The following is an 18,454-nucleotide window of genomic DNA, read 5'->3' as shown; positions in this document are numbered from 1 at the left end:
CATCTGTTATGTAAGTAGAGCATGTATTTATCTACTTACATATGTTTTTTGAGGGGGCATTTTATAGCTAACAGTTACTCTTTAATCTTTACCAGCATCTGATAATTAAAAGGGTTAAACACAGACAAGGACAAGTACCGTATATACTCGCATAGAAGGCAACCCGTGTATAAGCTAAGGCACCCACTTTTCCATCAGTAACCAGGTAAGCGATTTACTCGCGTATAAGCCTCCTCCACAGTAGCCAGATGTACACCCCCTGTACAAGTCAATCCCTCTCCCCATAGCCAGATGTGTCCCAAGGATGATACAGCTGTGTCTCAAGGCACCACTAGATGGCATTATAGATATGAGACAGTGATTGCCACACAGGAAGAATCCCTGATCATTGCCCCACTGACACGTTGCTTGCAATCTTTGCTTCACATGCCAGGGGACACAGGTAGTCTTGAACAGCGCACTCTGCACGCCATGTTGCAGGGGATAGGGGCACCAACACTGCAGGGAGCCAGCTGGCAAGAGCAGGATCACTAGTACATTCTCCACCCACTCGCATATAAGCTGAGAGGGTAACTTTTCAGTACATTTGTTGTGCTGAAAAATTAAGCTTATACGCCAGTAAATAAAAGGTATGTCAATTTTAAGCTGGCCATACACTTCTAGATTTCCACCCAATGTTCCAAACAATAGATTTCTTCAGAAAAAGGATTAAAAATAATTTGATTTCTACCACACACTACACATCAATTTCCAATAGATTCCAGCAGGAAGTCGATTGAAAAATCGATCAAATCTTCAATGCTGTGCAAAGCTATAGGCCTTTATTCTGCCAATTAAAGACCTATAGCTTTGCCCTGCCCCTGATTGTTTTTTATTTTTCATCATGTTCGATCAATACTTTAAATTGATTTTTAGTCAAAATCGATCAAATATTTTGAGGAATAGATTCCCAGCATATGAATTTAATCTTCAAGGAACTGAACTAGAGTCTGAGTGTATGGCCACCTTTACACGACTAAAAGATGCCCAAAGTCATACCTCTGAAGCAAGTCTTCTGGGAGAGAGGATGACAAGATATGAAGACTGTTGCACGCCTGTAGGCCAATGTGTGTTTCTTCACAGAGAGCTAACAAAAAAAAATAAAAAAATAAAAAGTTGTTAAATACCAAACTGCAGACTGTCGTACAGGATCAAAAGAAAATTAGGAACAAGCAAAACGTTCTGTAGTAAACAGATACGTGAAAAAAAAGAGATAACGGAACCTACTATTGGCCAGAAGCCCTTTGCAGAAGTTGTGAAAAGATGGTAAAGAAAATAGGGGAGCATATGTGTCGGATTTCTTCATAAGCATGGCAACTTCCAGAGCCCAAACCATCAACAATTTCCTAAAAATAAAAACAAACAAGTGTTCATACACCTGTACATTTGTAATCTAAAATCTGTATAAAAGAAAATAAAAAAAAAAAATAGAAAATTAAGTACAATCTGGGGATTTGGCAAGTGAAAGAATTGTATGCCACTATTTATCCTAAGGTCTTCAATTCACTAGGTCCTGTTCTTGAATTTATTTTCCTAGCGGTAAATTACAGTTTGTGTAAAATGTATTTTTTTCGCTTTAGAAACGTTTTATTTCATGAATGTGGGTACAGTTGGGTAAGTGAATTTTGAGTTATTACCCTACAGGTACTAAGCCAGAGTTGGACAAATCCAAGATAAAGTTACTTATAAATTACAAAGGAAGTTGAACTTTAGAGATTTTTTTCTCTGTTAATAGAAGTGGCTCTTCAAAACTTGTGCCACTCTGCTGGCCACTGGAGTGGAGTGACTGCCTCCTAAATTCAGTATTAAATTTGTAAATCCTTGAACTAAGCCACACAGAATAAGTGTTTTTAGAGTCGACACTACTATTGTGCAGACAAGCTTGGCTTTGATGAGCAGCCACGTCTGTCCTATGGAAGGAAGGGGGGGGGGGGGGGGTTGGGAGAGGAGGTGGTGCCCTGCTGCAAACTAACAGTTGGAGGTGCAATATAAAGCTGGCCAATTATTCTAAAAATCCTTGAAATCCCTGAAGAGGAGACAACAGGGGCCACCTGAAGTTATGCTAGTCACTAGAAATCAAATAATTTCAGGTAACCATCTAGTTTATGAATAGCTTAAAAGCTCCATATACAGAAAGTAGATAGTTCATAATTTGCATAAAAGTCTACCATCTAGAGGCCCAATTTGGTGTTGTCCAAACATGGCTCTGATCGCCCAGAAAGACAAAAAAATGGATTGACAAGGTTAACCAAGAAGTGGGAAGCCTCTGGTTGATACAGAGACTTCCTACGACTACTTGGACTCCACCACTGCTAGCCTAGACCATCTTCTTCACAGCCACACTCCCGTCCATATACGAGCGTAGCCGTATTGCACATGCAGCAGTTCATGCCTGTACAGCAGCACAAAGTCTCATACATAGGAGGCAAAATAAAAAAAATAAATAAAAAAAGCTGTGTACGAGTGGCTTTGTGCTACTGCGCAGGTGTGGACCCTACTCAAGTATATACAGTGTGGCTGCTATCATACTGGAGCAGAACCACAAGAAAATATCAAACAAGCTCTTGTTGAATATGTTAAGAGTCCCAGTACAGGGCTGGTGGGGTCAAGGAGAATTGGGAAAACCTATCGACCTATTGATTTAAGCATCTAACGTTTACCCTTTTTGCTCACAAATTCTCCAAGTTTCAGTTTATTGCCCTTCTAGTGGCAATGTTTTTGTTAACCGCAAATATTGTAAATGGCCTGTATATTACAGATAAAGCACTGGGTGATGAAACCGCATACGAGAGGAATCGTCACGAGAGACTTGGGCGCAGGATACAGCCGGTATATGGCTGATCCTGCTCCTGCACAAGTCCCAGCCGTGTTAAATACTATTCCCCCTCCAGGCCCCAATGGATGGTGGGGAATGAAATAATTTAGCTTCCAGCAATTGCTGGAAGCCGAATTATTGTGTTTTAAAAGTAACTTCAGCTCAGTATTCTGATGGTGCCGACGTTACTCCCTATGCGCCCAAGTCTCTTGCGCTGGCTTTACTACGTTCGGATGAAACAAACTATCTCCAGACTTGCTTAACACGGTTATTGTAACAAAGCAAAAAAACACCCCCTAGCTTTTCCCTGTTACAACAGCTATACTGTATTCTAGCTGCAGTAGCAGATAGATGTATGCCATTTGCAAAAGATAGTTTGGTTGTCTGAACTAGTCAAACTGTTCAATAGAATGCAGGCCTAACAAGATAAGTGATCTCATTTCAAATAGGTGCTGTTCTTGTGATCAATTTGAGCCAATGAGATTGGCTCAAAGTGGTCACAGGGTTAGGAGCCAACGAAATCTACTCCTGACTGGCTCTCAGAGCTCAGCTGTCATACTGAAAACAGGGTGAATGAGCTGCAGCAGCAGAAGCCAGGTGCAATCGGCGGGAGCATGCGGCGGACTAATTGGTACTGGTTATCCCTGCCAGGGTGTAGATTTTAATTAGTGCAGTCCAGAATCAGTTGATGCATGACCAGTGTTCTCCCCAGGACAATTTAGGTGGGCGGGCCACCGTGTTCTGAAACCCCGGCCAGCCCCAAAAGTAGGTGCTGTGTGTCTCAGCCAGGAACCGTGCCGAGCAGTGGGGTTCACTCGTCCCGAGTGAAGAAGCTGGGGGCCGACCTCTATACCCCCCCCCCTCAAAGAGCTCCTCGAGCAGTAGATACAACCCAACTGGCCCCAGGGTCTCTCAGACGCTAGAGCACTAAGCCAGCCGACTGATCCATGCTGTCTCTCTGCGATAGCGCACATACTACAGCGCTGCGTAATATGTTGGCGCTTTATAAATACAATAAATAAATAATACTACTTCCTGTTTTGGTGTGTGCAGCATCGCAGAGAGGAGACAGCGTGGATCATGTGGCTGGCGCTCTAACGTGAGAGAGCCCGGAGCCAGTGACTCTGCATCTACCTCCCTTTCTACCAGCATGACCTTAGGGCCCTTTTCCACTAGCTGTGATCCGCTTCAAAAAGCGGGTTGCAGCAGTTTTGCTGATCACAATGATCAACACGATAACATGTTAATCGCGGTGCTCATTTCCCACTAGCATGCGTCTTTTTCCGAATTGCAATTGTCGGGCGATACGGCGCAATCACAGGTAGTGGAAATTGTAGGTTGTGTGATCGCAGCACAATTGCAATTCCTAATGGAAAAGAGCCCTTACTTCCCCACCCAGCTAATTTTTGATGCCACCCGACTGAAAACATTTCTGGGGAGGACACTGATGAAATTAGAAATAAAGGTGGGGGCATGAGTTTTTAATAGAGTATAAGCAACAGACATTTAAAAACCATAAATACACCACAGACACAAACTGTCCACTCTGCTACTCATGTAGTGTCTTAGCTTGTATTAAAAGATGCACCAAAGATATTTACCTGGCATCTTGGTTCAGGTTGTCCCTTTTAAGCAGCATTCCCAGAAGATTGAGGATAACTGAGAAATGCTTCTTTGTAGCTGTAGTAACTGTGCTGATCACGGCTCCATCAAATAATGAAGGAGAAGAGGAGCTGAGACTACTGGAGATGAAATGGTCATGTCTGAAAGAAAGACATTTATTATGCACACAGTAACGCAGACTCCTTTTTCCATTTAAAAAAATAAAAATAGCTGGGGTCTGTGACTCCCATTGAATTGAAGGAGTTTACAGAATGTGCATTATGATCTGGGGTTTGCACACCTATAAAAATTAATCCATGTAAGGACAGGACAACATACCTGGTACAATGTGAATATAATGTGTAGAGCACTGCATACTGCACTGATGGGTAGTGAACTGCAATATCTTCATGTACGATCGTTAAATTTTTACTCAGCAATGCAAACACTGTAGGAGATAAAGCCCACATCTACAGAAGAGCAAAACATTGAAATAAATATGGGTAACAACTTTGTGGCACAGATTAAATCATAATCCACATGTATATTACTAAATACAGATAAGACCTCAAGTCATCTTTATCAAAGCTTTAAAACTAAACTGTCTAATGTATGCACAAATTACGCCATAGAGACAATGGCAAGAAAATGTTTTGATAGCTAGCAAAAAAAAAAAAACAAACACCTTGAATGTGAGGTGGATGTTTACTGAACTAGCACGATGAACTGCAATCTAGAATAAGGATTCTAGCTTTCTAAAACCCAAGAGTTTACCTGAAACTCAGAAAAAGATGCATTGTCCACTTTGTATATGCTGCAATTTTACAAACTATTATTTTTACTCTACAAGCCTTAGAATTATGTTGACATTTTAGAAAGGATAATAAGGTGTACACAACAAACCTAGATAAAGCGCCATCATTTAATGGCACAGAAGGGGGAGGGGAGTATCAAAACAAAAACTGTATCCAAACCGAATCCGCTAAATTGGGTGCAAAGCCCAAGTAGTAAATTAGGTGCTGCCATAGGCCACAATGTAAGTCACAGCTATGGCAGCACCGAGCAGGTCATTTGGGCATCCAAGTTTGGCTATTAAATAGTGGAGGTGATAGAATATTAGTATCACAACCAGAATAGTTCAGTTTCTTGTATGGACATTCTGCTTTTACAAATAATTTTTGATGCAGAATTAAGCAAATTTATGCAGCTTTAAAAATTGCCTAACAAATTACGCAGCGCTGGACAATACGCAAGTACGTACATACACCAACCAACTCAAAGACCAACTCACTTAAATATGTGCTCAAGCAAAATTACAAATTGCACAACATATCCATGTTCAAAAACAACAAAGTCATTTACATGTGGCCAACCTTCACGATAGTTGTACAGGTTGTTCCATCATGAACTGATTCTGATATGGATCCAGCAAACAGTCTGTCATCAAGTTGGTCATCTTGCAGTTTGCCAGCCGTACACATGCTCAACTGTCATCCAACAGACCAAGTTTAGACAATAGTTAGGCAGATTGTTTGGGCATGTTTACGAGCCTTTGAATGCGAACATTTGCAGTTTGTCGTTTCCTTAGTACAAGCAGTATTTAAGCGAGTTGGTCGTTTAGTTGGTTAACGTGTGTGTAGAACCTTGTATAAACAACTTGTCATGCATTATGTTGGACGTGTGTACGAGCCTTAAAAGCAGAGAGCATGCCTGGAAAGAATGTACCTTACCACAATTAGCTACCTAACGACCACGTCACGGCAATGGGCGTGAACGTGGTGGCAGCCCATTGGCCCTGGAGCCGGCTAATTGGCCCTGGAGCCGGCTACTGCAGGAGATTGCGTGCAGGCTGCGTGTGCATAAATATAAAGATATAAATATTAAAAAAAATAAAAAATCAACAGCTTGGGGGCGATCAGACCCCACCAACAGAGAGCTGGGGAGGAAAATCACTCATGTGCTGTGTTGTGCAGCGGTGGTTAAAGAGAATCTGAATTTAAAAAACAAAAAACAGATTCTTACCCAAGGAGAGGGAAGGCTCTGGGTCCTATAGAGCCTTCCCTATTATGTCCCCTGGTTCCCTGCCCCTGCCAGTCTCCCATCGCGGGAGACTTTAGTAGTCTTCGGAAGCAGTCGGGCGGCTTTGTACTGCACACGCGCAAGTGCACGAGAGGGTGCTCACACATGCGCAGTACGGAGAGGCCCATCTGATGTCATTAACCCTTGCACTGACCCTTATTAGCAGCCAAATTAGGGTACTAGAATTGACTGCTCAGTATGACCAATGATAAAGCAAAATTATACAAGTAAGGAATGAAAGCAGAAATGTTGAATGGACAGGATCAGCAGTAGTTTATCAGAAAGTGTGCTGCAAAATCTGCGCCTGTAGGACAAAACATGTCAGGATGTAGATCAGATGCCTTTAGCAAGTGCAAAGTTATCGTGCGTCAAAGAGTGTGAGCAGTAACAGTGATGTCAATGCGTATAGTGTCTGCCTAATCTGTTCAGATTTCCATTACAGCCTAAAACTGTGAAACACATTGCACACTTCACAATCTTAAAATGCAACATATTTACTAGCAATTTAAACAGAATACATACCCCAATCAGTGAATTCTTGGCATTTCCAATGGTAGTCAAGACACTCAAGTCAAACACAACAACAAACTTTGCACTGTCCACGCAGAATGAATGGTTCTTGAAAGCCTCATGCTGAATTTCAGCTAAATCTTCGGGAAGCTGCAGGCAGCTTAAAAGGTTGTTTAAAGCACACGTCATTTCTCCCAAAATCAGTTTGTATGCAGTCTCCAAAACAGGAATGTTCTTCAGTGTCAATACTGCCTGGTACAGAGCATGGGCTGCATCTATCACCTGAGATGTAAACACATTAAAGTAAGCAAGTACATTTATGCAAGTTATGCATATTGATACAGCCCAAACATAATCCACAAGACTTCACAACAATGTCCTGCACAAAGCAGATTATATTTTACATTTCTTAACCACTTAACGACCGCCTAACGCCGATAGGCGGCGGCAGGTTGTAAATGGTTTTGCATGGAGCGGCCTTTCCATGTCAGTTCACGGAGTGTGTCTCCGTGAACAGCCTGTGAGCCTCCGATCGAGGCTCGCAGGCTAAATGTAAACACGCGGGGGAAGAAATCCCTGGTGTTTACATCATACGGCGCTGCTGCGCAGCAGCGCCGTGAAGGAGATCGGTGATCCCCGGCCTCTGATTGGCCGCCCAGGGGAAGGAGGGGAGGGAGAGAGAGGGAGGCCCAATATCGCTGCGGAGGGGGCTTTAAGGAGGCCCCCCCCCCCGCAACTCAGATAGCCGGCGGCGATCAGATCCCCCCCAGCAGGACATCCCCTAGTGGGGAAAAAAAGGGGGGTGTCAAGTCTGGTCGACCTGGCTGCAACCTGATCTGTGCTGTGGGTTGGAGAGCCCACGCAGCACAGATCAGCAGAAAATAGCGTGGTCCTTAAGTGGTTAAAGCAAACCCTGTGATTTAAAAAGAAACCGTTAGGATACTTACCTCAGTAGACGGAGGCTCTCTGATCCTTCTTGAGCCCACCGCTTGTCACCAGGACCCTCTTCTTCGCACCAACACCCACTGACGGCCAATACCTGTGCAGTAGCACAGAGCCGCTTGTGCACAGAATTAAAAGCAACGCACAGATCCATGCTACTGCTCAGGCCGCTCTCTTACATGGACAGGAGCGCGGACATGCAAACCTATTTAACAAGTGCTTGTCCAATAGGTTCATAGCTTATGCTTCAGCTACGTGCCTTGCGGTGCGAGACCTTCAAAATCTGGCCGTACCTTCTAAGTCACATTTTGATCGTCTTCGGTGGGATTAAATCAATCTATTGGCCACAGAGACGACATACTGGATAGGAAGTTGGAATGGGAAAGTTAGGGTTCGTTCACACTATGAGCGTTTGCAGGTTTTTGTTTTTTTTTTAAGTGCTGGCAATTTTAGAAATCGCCCCAAAAGCGACTGTGCAATGATTCCCTATGAGAGTGTTCACGTGTGCGTTTCAAATTTTAATAAAAATTGCAAACCCGCTACATGTACCATTTTCTGAGCGCTTTGGCTCAATGGAAGGTTATGTGTAAATTGCAAAGCGCTAGAAAAAGTGCTTTGTACAGCAATTTCCTGAGCACTTCTATGAATACATTGTATTTATTCATTTACGGGTTAAAAAAATGTTTACTTCATAGCGGATGTCAGGAAGTGAAAAAAAAAACATAGCTGAGCAAAAGCGCTTAGAAAACCGCTTTTCTAAGCGCAAATCACAGGGAAAAAAATAAAAATAAAAAATAAAACTCACAGTATAAATTGCTCAGCATATGCGATTTATGGTGTGAACAAAGCCTTAGAGAGGAGACCTCGCTCAGCTTTATGCAAGTCAGGAATGCACAGAAATGTTTTACCAAGTAACTGAAAAATAAGAGGACACCTTATGATGTCTGCATTCTATAGAAGCCTTTATCACTTACAAAGCAACAAGATGCCATGTTCATTTTGGAGTATCGAATGAGTAAAAAAAAGGAACTGATCAAATTGATCAGCAAGATAATGAAAAAATCCTTACCTCTTTTTCCTTATGGTACCGTAACGAAAGCAGTTTTGAGTCTGGTACAAAAAGTTTTTCCACAAAACTTGAGGGTAATTTTGTATTTATTTGCTCAACAATCTGGGATAAAGAAAATAAAAGCAATTAAGTTCAAGAAAGTTGACTTCAAACCCAAAATCCTGGCTTAATTTCCAATACCACGTTCATGTGCGTGTTTCCGCACACAAAAAACGCTTGTGAAAATGGCATTAACACTGGCAGCCCATTTAAAAATCTATGAGCTGTTTCCACCCAAATGTGTTTTGTGCCCGTTGAGGGGGGGGGGGGGGGTTGGGGGGGGGGATGGCGATGGAAACAAAAAAAACCCGATAGCATAGTTTTTATCTGGTACACTTAGTACATGTACACGCTCCTTAGCCACCGTATTCATCAAATACGGCCCATGCACAATAAAGTGCGACTTGGCCAGGCTTTCGGGATGAATTACAGGGACCAGAGCCACCCGTGGAAACGGCGAGGGAAGAGCGGCCCTAAGGAGGTTTAAAGGGAAGGTCCAAGCAAACTAAAAAAATGAGTTTCACTTACCTGGGGCTTCTACCAGCCCCATGCAGCCATCCTGTGCCCTCATAGTCACTCACTGCTGCTCCAGTCCCCTGCTGGCAGCTTGCCGACCTCGGAGGTCGGCAGGCCGCATTGCGTACATTTTTACGCATTCCCGCTAGGACATTTTTACGCGTTACTGGTTTAATGCGTAAATTTTTACGTGTTACATCACTAACGCGTAAAAATGTAACACGTAAAACTTTACGCATGAAACCAGTAACGCGTAAAAATGTATGTGTTAATGTTCCTGCACTAGCGGGAATGCGTAAAAATGTACGCAATGCGGCCCAAGCTGCCAGCGGGGGAGTGGAGCAGCAGTGAGTGACTACGAGGGCACAGGATGGCTGCATGGGGCTGGTTGAAGCCCCAGGTAAGTGAAACTCTTTTTTTAGTTTGCTTGGACCTTCCCTTTAAGGGAGTCCCAGGTAAGTATGGTACCTGAGATGCTTCCCGAAATGACAATCAGCTTAGTGTTTAAATCAAAATCACTGAAAATATATAAACTGGTCAAAAAGTGATGGAAACCAAGTAGAAATAACGTTGACACTGGAGGGCATCATGTAAATTTGTCTGCACCAAACTTAACTATGTTAGTTGCAAGAGTGTTGTCACATCGCTGGTCTAAAATCACCAACATGTTACCTTTTTATAGGTTTCTAGTATGCTCACAATAGCATGTGTGAGATACTCCAAAAAGAAGTAGTCCTACAAAAATGAATTTCTTATGTGCTTAGTCTATGTAATTAGCAATCACTGTTTTGGACTGTAGCCCCAAAACTAATGACTCATACTGTCACCATCCCCATCAAAAGACCAATAGAATTCTAAGTCTAGTGAAGCACATATCTTGTATGTTTGTACTGTGTTTTTCAGTTGTGCTTTAAAGTGGACCTGAACTCAGAACGTCCTCTTTGCTCTAAAAGATACGCAACAGCATAACAACATTTAAACAAAAAACATTTGTTACAGCTGATACAAATCATGCAATAAATCTGCAGTTTGTCTATTTACTGCTTTCATGGACGCAGACATTCACATCCTAAGTTTACAAATGAGCTCTATGCCGTGGCAGTCAGCTGACACTGCTGAGGGATCAAATTACAACTTGTGTTTAGTCACAGATGAGGGGTAATTAAACTCTCTAAATGCATACAGGGTGCATTTCTCTATGTTTTTCATCTGTCCTGTGCAAGAGTTCAGGTCCACTTTAAAGATCCCTAAGGAAAACTATTTACATACCACACGCGGGGAGCCAATAAACAAATACATTTGAGGGTCCAGGAGGAAAATACAGAGAGGTACAACATACAAACGCCACCCAAAAGACATGCTTAGTGCAATATATAAATGCATTGAACCGTCTCCCAACAGCTGTCAGACAGCTCAGTAGATATGTTAAATGTATATGCAGCGATTTATCATAAAGGATTTCTGCACAAGCTTACCAGCGTTAGTAGATGCAGGACTGAGATTATGTAATCTGTACCGGATGTCTGGCAATTCTCCAGTTGATCTAACCCGTATGCAATTACCATCTCACAGTGAATAGCCATGCTGGGATCCATACTGCCGAGAAGTACGCCCACACATTCATTGGCAGCTGTAAGAACAGCCTCTGAAGAGAATACCTGATTGGCTGCCGTTACACATCTCATTACTCGATACAGAATCTGAGAAGAAAAGAAGAGAGTTATCTCCACTGAAAAATACTTTGAGCTGTGACAATGTACCAACTCAATGCTGCATAGGCAAGTAGTGAATTGAACTACAACTGCTGCCTCATGGACTGGGGTAATAAAGTACTGCAGATACTAGTCGTTTGAGTATTGTTTTAATTAATCTTAATACAAGTTTTCTGATTAGTTTAATGACTGCAAGCAAGTACCGAGTCAAAAGACAAGAAATCAAATTTTCTTGGCTGAAGATACTTCACACAGTACAAGCATTATTGTCCATTCATACCAACACCTTGCCTTAAGGTGCGTACACACGCACTACTGTAATGGAGGGGTCCGTCAGACCCACCCGCTGGGCAGGCTTTCTGGCGACAGTAATGCGTGTGTACAGTCTGTCAGGCAGACTGATAAGGCTGTTTCTGAACGATCTGCTGAGCGGATCGTTCAGAAACAGCCTTATCAGTCTGCCGACAGACTGTACACACGTTCTGCCGGCAGAACCCCGCCCAGCGGGAGGGTCTGACGGACCCCAGTAGTGCGTGTGTACGCACATTTAGAATTAGTCATGTTCTGAATTACAAATGCTGTGTCCTGGACGATGTCCATATTGCCACATAACCAGCTGACTGCAATAGAAATCCATTTGGTGATTTTTATGGGGGGGTGGGGGGGTCTATTATTCCTTGTGACTCACAGGTACAAGGCTACCATGCAGATATGTTTGGCAACTCCATTCGGCTGGGGCAAATACAATGTTGACAGACATAATCAGGCACACAGTCCATTTCAGTCTTTGACAGCACATAGCAAGTTGTTAGAACTAATCAGTACAATAAACATACAGCAATCATAGCCAAATTAACATAATTACAATAATTTGTATGCTTACATCTGTGACATACGCTTCGGTGATGGGAGGTCCACGAATGGGACTGAATCGCTCCCCAATACTTCGTACCACAGTACTGAACACTCTCAGAAGAGCAGCAAGCTTAGGCAATGAAACGGATGGAGGAGGAATGTCTTCATCTACGGATTCACCAGAAGCCACATTGCCAAGGTCCTGTTGGGGAAAGATTGAAGTGGTAATGTGACACGTAACTCGGCAATGTGAGCAGTAGCTGTAAGTCAGCTGGTTTCAGGTTCTGCATTTAAAAAAAAAAAAAAAAAAAAAAAAAAAAAAAAAAAAAAAGCAATATACCTGAACACACAAATTCGCATTTTAGCATTAGAGTGGGATTCTTTTTACTGAGTCATAAGGCCCCGTTCATATTACCAAACGCAGATGGTCGTGCGATCTGTAGTGAATGGGTCAGCCACGCGTTTCGGGAAAAACCGCTTGCAGCATGCGTTCATGGACTGCACTGGTCCTGAATGCATGCAGTGTGAACATCAGACAGTGCAGTCTATGCACTTTCTGATGTCATGCGTGTCTGCCTTCTGCACGCCTTGCAGAAATCCGGACGGCAACCCATGCAATTGCCTAAAAGATATAGAAAAAAAAGCACAGACAGAAATCCTGAAAGATGTTCAAACTTTTTTATGCATAACTAAGTGTTGATACTGTAGTCAGTGAGCCCATTTGAGAGACATCACTTCCCCTTCCTGTTCTCAGTGATCCATAATCTGCATAAAGAGTGAAGCCAAATCTGCCCAGCCACACAATGAAAACCTGATTAAGGTTCTAAACCCATCCCATCCCTGTCAAATCCTCAAAGCTTCACTTCTTGGGGGGGGGGGGGGGGCATATGCATGGTACATAATATTGCAACAAATCTTGCAGTGATGGTTACCCTTGTTTGAGGTCGAATGCCATGTCAAAAACTTTCAATAAAAATTGTTAAAAAAAAAAAAAATGGATCAGATTTTCACACACTCGAGTGCATTGCTCAGATGCTCAGACTGCATGCATTCAGCATATTACAGCATATTAAAGAAGAAGAATTTGTAGCAAGTCACTAGACCTGTCCGACATTTTTAATTATCCTTAAAGGAATACTATCGATCCCCAAGTGTTCTAAAATGACAATGTACAAATAATGTCTAAGTAGCTGTGTAAACATTTTCCTACTTTTCATGTTAAATATCAGAGGCAAAAGCTGTAATTTATTGAGGGTAGGATTTAGCTATATTGGGACAAACCAATTGCAGAAGGGGTGTGCTTCAATGCACAGCCAGAGTTGCATGTCAGACTACAGAAAGCAAATATCAAACATATCAAACTTTGAAAGCAAAAACAATATGAAAAAGCTGTGAGAATTAGTTACATTTCCTCTGCTCTCTTCAGACACTTCAGTCAGAAACAGAGCTCCCAACAGCTGCAGCCCCTGTGTCCTGTCTCTCTCTGTCACACACAGAGCTACACAGAGTTAACTGATCAAGTGTGAGGGGAATTTCCCCTCTCCTCATGGCTCAGACAGCCGTCAGTTTTGGCGTCAGTAAACTTTGAATGCATTTTGCCAACAATAAACAAAGAAGTTGCTACTAAAATGTATACACCAGTACTTAGCAGCACTTCCCAAACAATTCCTGTGTCAATTGAAAAAAATTATGTGAATCGATAGTATTCCTTTAACCTCTTGAGGACCGTGGGCTTAAACCCCCCTAGTGACCAGGTCATTTTGTTCAAAATTGGCCACTGCAACTTTAAGGCCAAGCTGCAGGACCGCACAACACAGCACACAAATGATCCCCCCCCCCTTTTGTCCCCACCAACAGAGCTCTCTATTGGTGGGGTCTGATCGCCCCTGCAGTGCTTGTTTTTTTAAATATAAATATTTATGTTATTTTTTTTATTAAATTCGTGTATTTTTTTAAATATTTTATTCCCTCCATCCCTCCCACCCCCCAGGCAGCCAATAACGGCGATCGGCTGTCATAGGCTTCAGCCTATGAGAGCCGATCGCTCTCTCGTCCTCCAGGGGGACAGCCGTGTCACACGGCTGTCCCCAGTGCAGCGCTGCTGCAGATCGCAGCACTGTACAATACAATTAAGTGGCGGTTTCGCCGTTACAGTCTCCAGAGCGGCAATCGCCGCTCGGAGACTGAAGGCGGAGCTCCGCTCCGTCCACCAAGCAGGAGATGCGCGCGCATCCTGCGCGTGATCTCCTGCAAATGCAAGCCCCAGGACTTTCCGCCAATCGGCGTTAGGCGGTCCTGGAGCTGCCGCCGCGGCCACGCCCACCGGCGTGTAGCCGTCAGCAAGTGGTTAAAGAGAACCTGAACTGAAAATAAAAAATCAAAATACACAGGTCATATGTACCTCCTGTATAGTCTATTCCTCAATCTTTCTACTCTCCTTCGTCCCATTTGTCCACTGATCAATGGAATTCTCTGCCCTCCATTTTTAAAATGGCCATTACCCCACAACAGCTTCCTGGTCAGCACACTGTTAAACTGTAATATCACCCATTTGAACCATAGGGAAACATGGACTTTACCTTGCACATTGAGTTGTAACTGGCAGCTGCTGATATATAACTGACAGTAACTGGTATATTTCAGTTCTGCCAAAATATTGTCAGAATTGGAAGGGAAATTGGAAGGGTAAGAAGAAAATGGTGAGCTTCTGAGAGGAACTGACGGTGAGGTTAGTATGGAATATTCATTTGCAGCTACGTCATGTGTTTATTTTAACTTTTCCTCACTTCAAGTTCCCTTTAAGATGGCCACTATTGGCCCAAATTTCACCAGGTTCGATGGACTTGATAAATGAGATCAGTCACAAAAGATTGTTGGATCCACTAACAGGAAAGGAACACTTCCCCAATCAAATCAATGGAATCTATTCCAATGATCAGATTGGGTGCATGTTCCCTTTTCCCTAAGAGTAATTCGCAAAATGCTAGCAATTTTTAAATAGCTAGAGTTGCTAAATAAACAGAAAGCACAAAAAGTATTTTTCACTATAGCAATTCTATTTTTGCTAAAGCGCAATCGCTTTTTGGAGCAACTTTATCTGTGATTGTGCTTCAATGTAAAAACACAAAATTGCAATTGCATAGCAAAATTGATGAAAAATTGCAATTGCTTGTGTATGTGATTTTCTTTTGCGGTTGCTAGTGAAAAAGGGACCTTACCCGTTGTGGACACCATAATTTACGACCAATTGCATTTTATCATATCAGTTTGTTCAGGAAATTGGAAACCTTTACAGAAAACAGTAGACTATAATAAGTACACAAGGCAATCAAATGTGCGGGCTTTGGAAAAAACATTCAAATGACTCAGCAGATAGTCTTTCACCTCAGCATAGGCTTCCATGTCTTCCAAAAATTGTCCCAAAAGTGTAGTGGAAAATGCCAAATCTGCCACCCAAAATGGTTCTAGACTTTGTAGCCATCCTGCAAGAGTAAACCATGTACATTGTCAGGAGAAAGACTTTTTTTCAAATGAAGTCTCTAGAGGTAAAAACGCATATGAAAAAAAATAACATATTGTGGTCCCTTATGGCTGTTCATCAAAGGACCTCTTAAGGATGGGAAGTCCTGCTTCCTTTTTCCATCCTGTAACTGATATGCGTTTAATGGATTGCATGATTGAGCTTACAAGCAAAAATGAATCGGACATGGTTCATGTGGAAATAATATTTTTGCATTATTCCACTTCAGGCTTCTTTCCGCATTAGGAAATATGTAATTTATAAAGCCCAATCTACACGATACGATTCTTTACACGATTCGATAAAGATTCTATTTACGATCCGATTAAATCAGACATGTCCGATCTGGATTCGATTCAATTAGATTTGCCATCGTTTTGCAATGACAAATCTAATCCCGATTGGACATGTCTGATTTAATCGGATCGTAAATAGAATCGTAATCGAATCATATAAAGAATCGTATCGTGTAGATTGGGCTTAAGGCAGGGAGCACACTTGTCTAGTAGTTTTCTTTCATGTGTATTTATGGGAAACCACTTGCATTTTTGATAGGTAAATGCACAGTGTGCTACACTGCTGTCAAGTTATTTTCTCGGTGTGGGAAAAAGACACAGTGGAGGAAATAATTATTTGACCCCTCACTGATTTTGTAAGTTTGTCCAATGACAAAGAAATGAAGTCTCAGAACAGTATCATTTCAATGGTAGGTTTATTTTAACAGTGGCAGATAGCACATCAAAAGGAAAATTGAAAAAATAACGTTAAATAAAAGATAGCAACTGATTTGCATTTCATTGAGTGAAATAAGTTTTTGAACCCTCTAACAATAAAAGACTTAATACTTAGTGGAAAAACCCTTGTTTGCAAGCACAGAGGTCAAACGTTTCTTGTAATTGATGACCAAGTTTGCACACATTTTAGGAGGAATGTTGGTCCACTCTTTGCAGATCATCTCTAAATCCCTAATGTTTCGAGGCTGTCTCTGTGCAACTCTGAGCTTGAGCTCCCTTCATAGGTTTTCTATTGGATTAAGGTCCGGAGACTGACTAGGCCACTTCATGACCTTAATGTGCTTCTTGAGCCACTCTTTTGTTGCCTTTGCTGTATGTTTTGGGTCATTGTCGTGCTGGAACACCCATCCACGACCCATTTTCAGTTTCCTGGCAGAGGGAAGGAGGTTGTCGTTCAGGATTTCACGATACATGGCTCCGTCCATTTTCCCGTTAATGCGATTAAGTTGTCCTGTGCCCTTAGCAGAAAAAAAACCCCAAAGCAAAATGTTTCCACCCCCATGCTTGACGGTGGGGACGGTGTTTTGGGGGTCATAGGCAGCATTTTTCTTCCTCCAAACACAGCGAGTTGAGTTAATGCCAAAGAGCTCTATTTTGGTCTCATCAGACCACAGCACCTTCTCCCAGTCACTCACAGAATCATTCAGGTGTTCATTGGCAAACTTCAGACGGGCCTGCACATGTGCCTTCTTGAGCAGGGGGACCTTGCGAGCCCTGCAGGATTTTAATCCATTGCGGTGTAATGTGTTTCCAATGGTTTTCTTGGTGACTGTGGTCCCTGCTAATTTGAGGTCATTCACTAACTCCTCCTGTGTAGTTCTAGGATGCTTTTTCACCTTTCTCAGAACCATTGACACCCCACGAGGTGAGATCTTGGGTGGAGCCCCAGAGCGAGGTCGACTGATGGTCATTTTGTGCTCCTTGCATTTTCGAACAATCGCACCAACAGTTGTCACCTTCTCTCCCAGCTTCTTGCTAATGGTTTTGTAGCCCATTCCAGCCTTGTGCAGGTCTACAATTTTGTCTCTGACATCCTTGGACAGCTCTTTGGTCTTTCCCATGTTGGAGAGTTTGGAGTCTGCTTGATTGATTCTGTGGACAGGTGTCTTTTATACAGGTGACTAGTTAAGACAGGTGTCCTTAATGAGGGTGACTAATTGAGTAGAAGTGTCTAACCACTCTGTGGGAGCCAGAACTCTTAATGGTTGGTAGGGGTTCAAATACTTATTTCACTCAATGAAATGCAAATCAGTTGCTATCTTTTATTTAAGGTTATTTTTTCGATTTTCCTTTTGATGTGCTATCTGCCACTGTTAAGGGCTGGTTCAGACGGACGCTTGCGGAGCGTTTACCGCAAGCGTTCGGACCGTCGCGGTAAACGCTCCCATTCAAGTGAATGAGAGCGTTTACACCAAGCTTTTGCGCGCTTTTACCCGAACGCGGCGTTCGGGTCCCGATTTTCGCGAGCGTTCGGGCTGCCCCTGGAAGCAACATGTAGCTTCCAGGGAGCGGCCAACCGCGACGGCTAATGTTCCCCTACGGGAAAAAAAAAACCGCAACAGCATCACGACGCGACCGAAGGCTACTGAAAGCCTGACCGCTCAGCCGCCGCAACGCCCCCAGACGCGACGCTACGCAGACGTCCGTCTGAACCAGCCCTAAATGAAAAGTCTCAGAACAGTATCATTTCAATGGTAGGATTATTTTCTTTGTCATTGGACAAACTTACAAAATCAGTGAGGGGTCAAATAATTATTTCCTCCACTGTACATGTGTTAGCTAGCCCATTCGTTAACAGGGGTTCTCAGTTTAAATGCATTTTCCTGTATAGAAAATCCACACAAAACAGACAATTGTGCTCCCTGCCTATTGCTACCATCTTACTTTATTCCAGATGACATCCTTATGGGCTGTTCACAACAATGCTGGGAAGACAGTTCATATTGCCTAGGCTTATTTTTT

At 42.7% G+C, this 18,454-nt stretch overlaps 1 protein-coding gene and 1 long non-coding RNA gene across 2 annotated transcripts in view; one reads left to right on the top strand and one right to left on the bottom strand.

The window, feature by feature from the left end:
- SMG1 (SMG1 nonsense mediated mRNA decay associated PI3K related kinase) overlaps positions 1-18,454 on the bottom strand; it is a 209,301-nt gene that overhangs the window by 132,684 nt on the left and 58,163 nt on the right. Inside the window, 9 exon segments of the mRNA XM_068244758.1 lie at positions 1,039-1,126; positions 1,267-1,385; positions 4,456-4,617; positions 4,796-4,926; positions 7,058-7,327; positions 9,057-9,158; positions 11,087-11,311; positions 12,207-12,380; positions 15,563-15,660. Coding sequence (XP_068100859.1) covers positions 1,039-1,126; positions 1,267-1,385; positions 4,456-4,617; positions 4,796-4,926; positions 7,058-7,327; positions 9,057-9,158; positions 11,087-11,311; positions 12,207-12,380; positions 15,563-15,660 — 1,369 coding nt within the window.
- On the top strand, positions 128-11,455 carry LOC137524648 (uncharacterized). The gene is made up of 2 exons (XR_011022751.1): positions 128-205; positions 11,184-11,455. It is a non-coding gene; the product is annotated as an uncharacterized lncRNA (long non-coding RNA).

This window comes from Hyperolius riggenbachi, chromosome 7 (genome assembly GCF_040937935.1).
Source record: "Hyperolius riggenbachi isolate aHypRig1 chromosome 7, aHypRig1.pri, whole genome shotgun sequence".
Lineage (NCBI taxonomy): Eukaryota > Metazoa > Chordata > Amphibia > Anura > Hyperoliidae > Hyperolius > Hyperolius riggenbachi.
The sequence above is the reverse complement of the archived record's forward strand: the minus strand, read 5'-3'. Positions and strand labels throughout refer to the sequence as shown.